This window comes from Pollicipes pollicipes, unplaced genomic scaffold (assembly GCF_011947565.3).
Source record: "Pollicipes pollicipes isolate AB1234 unplaced genomic scaffold, Ppol_2.1 Scaffold_4881;HRSCAF=5763_pilon_pilon_pilon, whole genome shotgun sequence".
Taxonomy (NCBI): domain Eukaryota; kingdom Metazoa; phylum Arthropoda; class Thecostraca; order Pollicipedomorpha; family Pollicipedidae; genus Pollicipes; species Pollicipes pollicipes.
The window spans coordinates 34,561,112-34,573,511 of NW_023596576.1; the positions used below are offsets into that span (position 1 = coordinate 34,561,112).

The 12,400-nt window shown below is 51.4% G+C and overlaps 1 protein-coding gene across 1 annotated transcript; it reads right to left on the reverse strand.

Annotated features, from left to right (window-relative positions):
* Positions 1 to 45: 45 nt before the first annotated feature.
* LOC119100288 (larval cuticle protein A2B-like) lies at positions 46 to 11,568 on the reverse strand. The gene is made up of 4 exons (XM_037223394.1): positions 11,554 to 11,568; positions 8,000 to 8,318; positions 972 to 1,123; positions 46 to 51 (listed from the first exon to the last, which is right to left on the reverse strand). The coding sequence occupies exons 1-4, from the start codon at positions 11,566 to 11,568 to the stop codon at positions 46 to 48; spliced, it is 492 nt and encodes a 163-aa protein (XP_037079289.1).
* Between the last annotated feature and the right edge of the window lie 832 nt (positions 11,569 to 12,400).

Genomic DNA, 12,400 nt, shown 5'->3' on the forward strand with positions numbered 1-12,400 from the left:
CGCTTCAGCAGCGCAGCAGAAAGCTTTAACAGCGCATCTCGCAGACTACCGCTGCGTGGCGACACACTTCACATGGCAGTGAGGCACATGCTCCTACATCTTTGGAAGTACCAGATGTATTGCCAGCAATGCAGGCGGCATTTGATCGCGACATGTTTTCAATGACTTGCTCCGCGTAATTCAAATAATCTTGATTAACGACGAGGCAAAAGAGGCGACGAGGAGGTGGCAATATGAACAACGGCGATCAGAACACATGTGAAGACGACTGTTTCAAATTAGGATAGGCAATAAACACTACGTGTATGTAACCTGCTTTGGAAAATAAGTCAAGCCAGCAGCATGAAAAGCTAGCCCGTCCAAAATCATAGAGCATATATCATGGACTCTAACGACCGTGGCAGCTTGAACGGTCCAAGTTAGAATTCAACATCAATCACTGGCGCTAGCTGTGAACCTCAGCCCTACAAGCTACCATGACGCCCATAAACAGCTCGTCAGCTAAAAGCTATCCAAGAAACAACACTGCTCTGCAGCACGCAGAGTATGGCAGCAGTGTGACAGCCGTTAGCAGCGCGGCAGCCATCAAGCCGACTTCTCACCATTCCTACTGCCCAGGGCCACGACCATTCCGCTTCTTCAGCTCGTGCAGCAGGCGGACCAAAAAACGTGCTGCTGGGGTCGGCCGTGGGCGCGGGCGTGGTGGCGGTCAGCTGCTGGCGCTGCCCCCGGCGCTGCTCCTCCAGCTGGCCGGCAATGCCGCGCAGCTGCTCGCCGGCGCTCTCCAGTTGTCCGCCCAGCGCCCGCTCCGCCGCCGTCGTCAGCTCCTGCGTGCGCTCGGCGCTGGTCTGCAGGCCGGCCAGCGGCTGCGTCAGGCTGCTGACACTATCCTGGCAGGCGGCGCGCGTGCGCTCGTGCTCGCCGGTCCGTCCAGCAGCCAGCTGCGCCACGGCCTCCGCCACGCCGGTTACGCTGGCGCGCAGCGAGCTCAGGCCCGAGCCAACCGCGCCCTCCAGCGTCTGCAGGCGCACCTCCAACGAGTCGACACCGACCTTGGCCGTGTTCAGCTGCTTCACATGTGCCTCGAGCGAGGTCAACATGTCGGTCACGGCGAACAGCTTCTCTGTGAGCACGTCGGTGACGGGCCGGCGCGATCCGGCGCTGACGAACGCCGCCGCCGGTGCGACCAGGCAGGCGGCCGCGAGCAGCAGCAGCAGCGGGGCTGACATTCTGGAGACCGACAGCAACAAGCCCGGCGCGGCGAGGGCGACTGGTCCCACTGAGATGGCGGCGCTGGCGCCAGCGCGCCTCTGGCCAGCCGACTGTTTACCGTGCTGCTCCGGGAGTCAGAGCGTGCAGGGGCGCATCGGTGACGTGCGAGAACATCCAGACGCCACGAGGGGACATGGCTGGACGAAAAACCGGGCGGGGAAGTCCGTCAGATTATGGGAAATCTTTGTACTGTCTGGGGTTGGGCTATCTATCGTTGCGTCGGACAACCGGGCTCAGACCCTGCTACAAGAACCGTGGGTCGGCATTCTTGCACATGATATTCCTATTACGCGGGCGGACACAGCATTGGTCTACAGCCAAATTTGTCTTGCCTGCCCATCTGATACGCGGGCACTTTGAGATGCCGCGTTGTCCCTTGACCAGCGTCATGTGGCTAGATATCTGTGTTATTTCTGGCCTCGTGGCCTGGTGTCATCGACCTCGTCAGTCGAAGCCAGGGTAATATCTGGGTTGCCCCCACCGGTCAGCCATTCACTGCTCACATTCAAACTAGAAACTCTCACTTATCGGGTTTCTTTCTTACCTCTCAGTTAGGCTTGTTTGCCGACCGACGTTATACTCACGACACGACGTTGTACACGCTCGTCTTGTATCTGCTCAAGAAAGGGCAACGGGCTGCAACGAAAATCAACACGTCTGGCAGGGAATGACACCACTCGCAGGGTATTTATCTTATCGAAGTGAGTGTAACCCGTTTTCTGCTTAGTCTATTTTCGAGTTTTTAGTGTCAGTATGTGGTATAAAACCAAGTAAGCATAACTGCCGCCCATCCATCAACCACCGCAACATGATGCAATTTGCCATCGCTCGCTGCCTCAAACGCAGGTCCCCGTTTGCGACAGCCAACAAATGCGACGCCACGCTTTCCCATCGATCGAGCTTAAAGCTTACTATAGTTTAAACGCCAACGAATACTAAAGATGAGCGAACTGACCGATATCGATCTTACTACGAATACAAACTACACAGTTTTAGGCCGCGCATTGTGTGAGCCTGGTGCAAATCATGCGCGTCGTGACCAGAACGCACGGTAAGATTCTCGCCTTTCTTCCGACCAAAGCAGGAAATCTGACTTCACAGGGCAGTTGCTTTCACAGCGCTGTCGAGGGGGTTGAGCGGAACGTCAGCACCCCAGCCGCAGCGCGCCGCCAGGGTCGCCGGCACTGCGACGTCGCCGGGGGGGGGGGGGAGAATGTCCAGCCGCACCAGTGCCGTGACCGGGACCGCCCGCGTTACGTCCGGCCGAGGTCTAGGCACACGTCCACGTCGCCCCACGTCACATCTGGCCGCGGGTTCACACGTCCACAGCCCGTCACGTCCGCCACAAGTCTACACAGCGTCACGTCCGGCCGAGTCGTACAGGTCTACGACGCCCAGCGTCACGTCCGGCCGAGGTCTAGGTACGTCTACGACGCCCAGCGTCACGTCCGGCCGAGGTCTAGGTACAGTCTACGACGCCCAGCGTCACGTCCGGCCGAGGTTAGGCAAGTCCACGTCGCCCCACGTCACATCCGGCCACGGGTTAGGCACCGGTCCACGTCGCCCAGCGTCACGTCCGGCCGAGGTCTAGGTACAAGTCTACGACGCCCAGCGTCACGTCCGGCCGAGTTAATTCGAATCTGAATGTACGGCGGATATTGTCATTGACCCAGCACCACTCGGGTCCTTACTATTCCCAGCAGCGACCGCCTGCGGGAGGGGGGGGGGGGGGGGCCAAAAGGTTCCTCCCTTAAAAAAAGCTGCAGTTTTTACGACCAAAGTCGCGGGACAGGCGTACCAGCGCCACCTGATTGGACAATTTGCAGCTTCACCGGTCTGGCCCGTCCCGGCCCGTCGCAATTTTGGCGGGCTTATATCGTTGCAACTACTGCTCCTGGTCTTATCAACTGGAAGTTTTGCAGCACCACATGGGGGAACGTTGCAGACGTTTTCCTGCAATCTTTAATTAAGACATTGAATGATCAGGTGACATATTTTTGCGACGCCGCAATGTCACAGCATTTCACCTCCTCCATCCGATAACATGACGCCCGTCAAACTGCAGGCCATGACGCGACATCTTGCGGAAGTGGCTGTGTGCAGACCATGCCGCGGCATCTTGCGGAAGTCATGGATTAGCACGCGTCTAGGCTTTTCATGGATGAATGCCAACTCTCAGCAAACAGGGGAGATGGGGAAAGTGAAACAAACTGCATGCCGTAGGTAAACATGCCACCTACAACTCACCCAATATTATTATACCTAAATAGCTCTTATGCACATAGGTGAGCCGGCAGTCGACCAGGAAGCGGTCAGTAACCATTTGCATGCAGGAAGCCTCAGACTGGGGCCCTAATCCGGCACCAAATCTAAAATGAGCTTGAACTAGGATAAGCACAAACAAAGCACATCATTTGTCAGTCGAGCCTGGTAATATGTACGACTCTAGCACATTTACCAGTTCCAATTCACTGCGTCATGCGTAATATGCACACCATTGACATGATATGGGGTATTTTTCCAAACCATTTGCTCGTGTGAAAATCCGTTCGGCTCCCTGAGGCCATAACATTCACAATACACAACGTTTGCGAACCATTTCTTCACAAAAATGAGCATTTTGCTCCGTGCTGGAAGGCAGTGTTGCGATCGCACGTTGCACGCGTTTCCCTGCTCAATATTACCGTGTTTATCTACTGACGAATCTAGGGTGGAGTTCTCGAAAGTGCTTACGGTGAATAACAAACATTTATATGGGAACAGCGGCAGATGAACTGTCTGCATGGTTCAGTTTTAAAACGGCGTGGCGCAGCGTGTCAATGTCTTCAACACCATGTCTGAGCTCTCTTCTGTAATCTGAAACAAATCTTTCTCGTGGCTTCGAGCGGGCAAATCCTTGGTTTAGACCAGGCTGCAGTTAAGCTACCAGATGCGAGCACAGACCCGTGGCAGGTACGGCTGTGGGAGGGGGGGGGGGGGGGGGGTGCTTCAGGAATTTTGTGCTGTGTTTGATCTCCGAAGAATGTGGAGTGTATGTGATGTATCCATGTCAACTGCGGGAAGTACGCCTCACGTTTGTCTTAAAAATGAACAACATTTGCTAAATGTCGTGGTATGATACTGTACTAACTAGTGATTTAGTACTATAGTATAGATATTAGATACTAGATAGATACTGTTCTAACTAGATTCCCAGAAAGATAAGCGTTCGGTGAATTAGGCCTCCAGGGAAGATTAAGCTCAACATCACGCGTCCTCTCTATGACACAGTCGAATGGTAAGTCACAACGAGTGTAAAATCTGCCATACTGTCCTAAGGCAAACACTCTTACTTTGACAATGGAAGGAAGAAGCTAGATTGCACGTTTTTGTCTGAACGCTAGCTTGAAATTCAAATTGAACGCTAGCTTGAATGCTGCTGATGCCGGTGGTCCCGGCCAATTCCTCGAATTTGGAGCCCTCCACCAGTTCCAGTCGCATCAGCAAGCCGCCACACGCGCGGACCAACTTTCACACGGATGTCGCTGCATGAGTGGCGCATGCACTGCAAACTGACTTAAAATCAATGTGCATACAGGTCTGAACTGGTGCAAAGCAAGTCAGCCCTCCAGCTTTCGCCGGCCCTAATTGACGCATTTCCAAAAAATTACCGGCAATAACACGCACGCACAGGTAAAGAACGTAAAAGTAAGGCGCATTTCGTGGTGCTATATGCTGTTTTTCTGCCAATGTTCAATGCATACATACACACATAATAAATATATATATATATATATATATATATATATATATATATAATATATATATATGCATATGTATAGGGGGTGCCGCTAGTGTAGTGGTTAAGGCGTCTGCGTTAACCACTGCGCGTCTGGGAAACCAGAGGTACGGGGTTCGATTCCCCGCGGTGCCCGTCCTTCCTGCCAGGGAGAGGCAGGCGACGCCATATAGCCTCAGTAGCTGGGTGCGTCGTAAAGTCCCAATGGCATATATATATATATATATATATATATATATATATATATATATATATATATATGTTATGTATACCTATATAGCGGTATTTCCTGTTTACCCTCCCAGTGCGGCGAACACGTTTTCACTAACTCGCTTCTGATGCACTTCCACGCCCACGCTGCATTCAGGAAGTTCGATGGTCCCTTGCACAACGCATTTGACCCCTCGAACCGCATGCAGCACGATAGCTTTCCTGGATGCCACGCGTTCCGCAGCTGCTCATGAAGCACTTTTACGGCGAAATGTCATTCAACTTTCCGGTTAGCATGGTCGCTCAGCTGCGATATGCCGGCCAAGTAAGTCCCTCTACCTCTCGCAATTAAACACTACACGGAAATCAACATGCACGTGTAATTCACGGATTTTGATAAGTTGACACGGTGATGCACATGGAATTTGATAAGTTATCATCTTAGCTAGCACCAACTTTCTACAAACATTGCATATCCCAACATTTAACCCGGGTAGGAGCCCCTGCCGCACGAACTTACGTGGGCGTGGCCGCACTGGGAACTCAAATGCCGTCAAGCGCTGTGGTCGGGATAACAGAAGCCGGCTGTGCGGCTCGTTCGTGCAGCTGGCTGATCCGAAGGCATACTGACAGCTGCAGCTGCGCTGCAAATGCCGCCTGACAACATTCTCTCCATCCCTCATTAAAGCCGACGGTTCTCGAACAGTGGTCGTCTCATGTTTCGACGAAGGAAAATGCGACTGCTGTGACAACCGTTAGCTATTGTTCAATGCATCTCCAGACTGCGTCTAGGAGCGGCAGTGAAACAGGTCGTTTAGAGATCTGCAGCAAACTTGACTGGTGTCGGCTCTGGTCCCTTTTTCCCCAGACCTCTGCCCCGCCCAAGATAAATGCGTTTAGGCAATGGCTGACGCATTGCTGGTAACCGGACTGAGTCAGGCCGCGGTACGATGGCCGAAAACCAGCATTTCTGATTGCCGCCACGTCGGCGTCCTGATCACTACTGTTCATTACGGATTGCTTAACGGTCCACAAAATACCACCATTATTTTCGCTGGCATTCAACAACGCCAAGTTATGACATTGTTTGTGTCGCCGTTACCACCTGCCAAAACTGCACAAAAACGGTTCTCTCTTCGCCCCAATGGCATGCCGCACGCGCCGGCTGCCCTTTGGACCTTTGTCCCTTCTGGCCTCTGCATGCAACGTACGTGGTATCTATGCAGAGTTGGCGGTAATGAGCGCAACAAGCCGACATTTGGTGCACATAGCTCACCACTGATTGCTGAGCGCGACCAGATACAACTTGGTAGCGAAGCTAATGTCTTTGAACTGAGTGTGTGACACTAAAATTACTAGTGTAACTTGAATGCAAGTGTGAATCCACAATACACGCAAGTGCAGGTTTTTGTGGATACCTGACTGCACTTGGCCTCATTGTGAGTTGGGCGTTTTTAATGCTGACGGTAATCGACCTTCATTATACCAGAAGGCACTGGTTAAACAAGCGCTATCAAGCAGGCAAATGATTAACATGACACAACTCCATGTTTCAAGCTGCGCTTATGGTCACGAGTGAACAAGATAAGGCACAAAGTGACATTTAAAACCAGGGCGAAGCGATGCAGAAAATGCGCTAAAATAAACACGCCTGTCATCAGCATAATAAAGCCCAAGCGCTGCGCATGTATTCCGACACGCTCGAGGCGGGCGAACCATACACTGTGTCAGCATTCAATTCACGGCACTGGCGAGTCAGATCATATACACTTTATGGCATAGCGGCGTCTATCTATTATCCAGGACGATCAGTGCGTAAACACATGGCTTTACAACACAAGTTAACCGAAGGCAGAAGAAACTGACATTGGGTTCCCGATCTTTTTTTTGTATTTGTAACGAAAAACCGGGTCTTTAAATCTCAGCATTATGGCGCCATATCACACGACAAATTTTGACATCACTCACATACACTTACGTTTGTATTCAAGCACGTTAATCCCGAGCGCAGGATTCTTTTAGTGGATTGCGAGCTCAAAAACGAAAATACATGCGTTGGTTCGATGCAAGCTGTTCACCGAGGCTTCCATTCATGCATATTCCTTGGTACTGTTTATCGGACCTTAAGCTTTATCGGGCAATTGTCCCGGAAACTGATGCAAAGATAAGCAAGCTTTTTGCAAACCTGCAAAATCTGAACAATGTTCTTGATATCTTTAAGCCCTGCAAGTCTACCTACAAATCAGACTGTTGACGTATCAGAGTGCAGCATTTCCGCCCTGAAAACGCCACAACGCTGTCTGCCGACTTAGCAGGAGTTCCCTCCCCATTCCTTCTGATCAGCTGTGGTCAGTGGGTGTCGCGTCATGCCGGTGTGGCTCGGGATGGATTGTCCGTCTGACTTTGGTCCGCCGCTATTCTCTCCTGTAGTGCATATCACGCTGCACACAACTGGAAACAGCAACTCGAAGGCTTATTGTGCTCACGATGAAGATCGACACGGCATCTGCGCTCCCCAAGCGTGTGCAGGAGGCTTAGCTGGCTACGAGCGCAGTCAACCGAAAATAAGGCACGGAACACAATTGTCAGACTGTTCTCGAACACACGTGTTAAACCTTTACTCTCACCGAAACTCAAGCACTTGGGAGCACCTACGATCGCTCGTCCGTCTAACTGTCCCGGATGGGCGGACGGACCGTGGCCGGGCCCCGACTCGGTGGCTCAGCGGCGGGGGCCGACCGGCCGGCGCCGGCACCGGGTCCGAGTGGAACTGCGTCACCTCCTGGTGCGAGACGGCCGGACCGGCGGCGCGAGCGCCGGCCGGCACCCAGCGCACCCGTGCCCGGAAGCCGTGCCGGTCGTCGGCCGTGTACGTCACGATGCGCTCCAGGCCGTTCGGCTCCAGCACGCGGTACTCGCCAACCACGCCGCCGCCGTCCCGCCGCTCGTGCATCGACTTGGAGTCGCCGGTGCGCGGGTCGGTCACGTGGAACTGGTAGCGGTAGCGCGGGTGCGGGTCCGTGTAGTCGCCGCGGTCGCCGCCGTACACGCGTGCTCGCTGTGGGCGCTGTTGGAGCTGTAGCCGTGTCGACGTTGTAGCCGTTGGTGGCGCGGTGGCCGTTGTTGTTGCTGTAGACCCTGTGGGCGCCGTGGCCGGCGTTGGTGTTGTATCTCCTGTTGAAGCCGGTTCGGTCGCCGTATCTATGGCCGAAGCCGTAGTTGTTGCCGGTGGCACGGCTGCCATCGTCGCTTAGATTTGTGCTGTCGCCCGCAGTGACGTCTGAGGCCATCAGCAAAAGCAGAGCAGACAGGATGGAAACAGCACCGGGCATCTGTTGGCAGATCGGTCACACACACATCAGGAGGGAGGACAGGATCAAAACGGCGCCTGGCATCGGTTAACAGATCGGTCAAATGCATATCAAGAGAGAAGACAGGACGAAAACGGCGCCAGGCATCTGTTAACAATCGGTCAAATATACATTGGGAGAGATGACAAGATCTGAACGGCACACGGCATCTGTTAACAGATCGGTCATATAAACATCAGGAGAGCAAGCAGGATCTGGACAACATCCGGCATCTGTTAACAAATCGGTCAGATACACATCAGGAGAGCAGGCAGGATTGGAATGTCGCTTGGCATCTGTCAACAAATCGGTTAAAAGCATGCCAGTAGGGCAAGCAGGATTTTCACTGCAGCCGGCATTCGTTCAGCATTGGGATTATGTTTAATTCCCTCCCTGATGTGTGCACGGCTATTGTTTTATTTCAATGCTAACAGTGGATGACATCTGTCAAACGTCCGAGTACACATACCTACACACACAAACAAAAATCGTTAGTGTTCCACGTTTCCATGGGGTTTTGACCCGAAATGGTCATCTTGAAGACCTTTCGGTGCAGTTCACAGCGCTACCATTCTTAATACCTGAAACCCTCAAGTTTCTGAGCTATACGCGCGCAAAAATGGGGACACTCTAAGGGGATAGTATTTCAAAGTCATCTTGGCGTTCATGACGCCATACCAACATCATTCATCATCAACATCAATTCCTGTCACTCCATAAGTTATGCAGTGATCGAGGCCGAGAAAAATATAATGGTGTAGCCGTTCAAATCTGGCGTTCGTGAGCATGCTTTCCAGATATAACGACCGCCAATGGGCTCTTAGTCTATGTTATGGCAGGTGCGATGACCCAATCACACAATGCCGTATTGAGGGACATATTTACTAAACGAATTGAGGGCACCCTGTAGAGCATTCGTTTCACTTAACAATACGCAAGTAGTTGTATGTGAGCTTGTGCCATTATACCTGATGTTTACTTCAAGATTTCCAGGTGTGGAACATTTCCTTTAAGAATTATCGGTCCGCCCCTGCGACAAGGTATAGGTGTACAAAGCACTAAGGCCACTCACCCGCAACGAGGACAGGACCACTGCGCACGGCATGAGTCACGAACATTGATGTCTTACAGTCGCAGTGTCTGAGGCATTGTGCTTGAAAGCTCCCTGGCCATCGCCCAACAAGCAAGTGAAGTCGCGCATGACATGCCGTTACGGGAATAGTTGGAAGCGAACATAAAAAGGGGGTCGGGTCGCGTTTCGCATGCTGCACTGCACTGAGATCTGGGAGCTTAGCGTACTTAAGCCTGTTTTGAACTGGTAGTGTTGCGTTGATCTCTAACATTTTTGTGGTCGGATGCCGCGCAAAGTTAACAAAAGTTACCAGGTTCAAGGCTTATAAATGCTCATTTTGTGCCTTGCTGACAATGACTCCGAAGCGTCAGAAACGGTGTAAACGTAAAACAAACCGCAAGATCAGTCGAGCGAACACACACGTTAATTAAGGAATGGGGGTTAAATCTAGACCTGTCGTTGAATCCAGCGTGCTTAAAAAGACGTCGCAACAAGTTAGCAGCATTGCTTAAATACTGTTGTACGGAGGATGATCAACCAGTGGAGCGGAACGAACGTGCGATGAACTCAGAGGAATTGTGGCATCATCATTGGAAACTAGTCTGGGCACGGGTAGCATGTGCCGCGTAATGCATGACACAGTTAACATAGAACATGATTAAACTAGGGAACAATGGCACTCAATGCATGTATGGAAAATTACACTACGCGTAAACGAATGCATTTTTTACGTTGCGTGGATAAAACCTCAGCTCTTTATCCGAAATCTCACGCACAAAATTGCGACGAATGGTAGGACGAGTCGGTTCTTTCAGTTGAAAGCCCAGAATGGCATGCCGGCACACCCCCATGATTCGTTCAGCTTCTTTGCTTTGCAGGGTCTAGCCAGTGTGGGTGATGAGTCAAGTCAACATCCGGCATATAGCATCATTGGAAAAAGCACGTTAAATTCCTGATTTAAAGAGAGACATGCTTTTTTGCCCTCCAGTCTTGAAGAGATTAGGTAACCATAAGCGAACTTCAGCAATGTCTGTTTGATGGGGAGGGGGGGGGGGGGAACATCACATTCTTCTTCTAACGCCAAACAGCCCAGTAGAACGTTATACCTAAAAAAAGGATTGCCGGAAACGACTTCAGGACTTTCCGACTTAAACGGCATGTCAGACCACGCCTTGTAGTAGCGACGCAAGGGTCTTTTCATTGTCAATGTCATGCCAGGCTACGCCCTGCACCCCGTTGAAAAAAACATATATAGACCCTGCGCAATGTGCGATATGGACGCAATGCATGCGGACCGCAAGCGCAAGGTCGTTCAAGGTTATGTTTGGGGAGTCACAGAATGACCTCAGATTTCAGTTCCATTCTAAGTTGCTGATGATCCTACTGCGGTGTCCCCGATATTCTGTCAAAAAAGGAAACATCTACGTTACATGAAAAGTTTTATTTTAGGTACTGACCTTCCTTCAACATTTAAAAGTGTTATAGTAGGCGGCGTATCCCATAGTTTCCGAGGCTTTTTGTTTGAAACCATATCCTGAGCCGCCCGCTGCGATACTTTTCCATGCTTTAAGAGCACAAGAGTTTATAAACATTCAACGTCCAACGTTCGAAACATTGGGCTTCGTAACAAACAGCCGAATGGCCCGCATACAATTAAGCAAAGCGTCACTTCTTAACAGACATCGCAAGCAGAGGATCAAGCGCTTACTCGGCCCACGTCCTGCAACACAGGAACGCTTTCTGGCAATCGTTAGCGCATCATAGACGACCAGCGAACAACGCCGCTAAGAACTTAATGTCCGTTTCATTTACAACCAACACCGAGAGCCTGCAACATGACAAGATCGTAATGGTGCTGGTTTTTACCTTACCTTGTCGCGCTCCATGTCGAAGGGTTCCTCTCCGTGCACGCCACTTACGTGACTGAGCGCCTGCGACGGCGCACCATTGTTCTCATATCACCGGTGCGCGCCGACGGATGGCCTCACATTGGCGAGCTGTACCCGCGTCATAGGGCTGCCGAATGACCGATGTGGTTTGTATTCTCTGCAGGCCATTCGCCGCGGTATGAGTTTATGACAAGGACCCAGCTTGCCAAGCGAATCAGGTTTTAACGGCGATTTGCAAATGAAGGCATTACGAAGTCACATATGATTTGTGCTACCTTGTGCATATTGTTAAGCTGGATGCTCAGCAAGATTTCGACCAAACACATCGTGCACGTATTTTTTCCGGAGGGAAGACCGGACCGGACTGGAGGGAAGGCAGCGTGCGTAAAGAATCTGTTCACACCAAATGTAGGGGCCCGTGGTTTCCTTGTTTTAAGCTGACTACTAGGGTGCTCGAGAACAAGTCAAGAACTCATATGCTTGCGAACAAATTATCGGATAGCAAAAGAGCTGGGGAAAAGAAAATCACTTACGCAGGCATGTATACACAGGATGGTATGGGATGGCAGTCAGAAGGCACCATTTGGAAACACCTGCCGCTGGATGCGGTACAAAAACGGTTGGACAGACGTTTCCAGAACAGTAATTCGTGGCGATGCTGCAGTCGTCTAATTGTCTTGTAACACTGATGGGTTACACATTGGATAACACGTTCATGAATTTTATGGATTCACCCCATGGGTCATTCTATCCCGGCTTTTAATAGCTGATTGGGAACGCAAGGTTTACAACGTGAAACCGTGACATCGCTGATATTATCATCTCCTGC

What these genes read in the sequence shown, in the direction of transcription:
- LOC119100288 (XM_037223394.1), bottom strand. An exon ending in CCCGGTGCCGGCGCCGGCCG is followed by an intron (nt 1,124 to 7,999) that starts GTCGGCCCCCGC and finishes ACGTGCTCACAG; the next exon opens with AGAAGCTGTTCGCCGTGACC.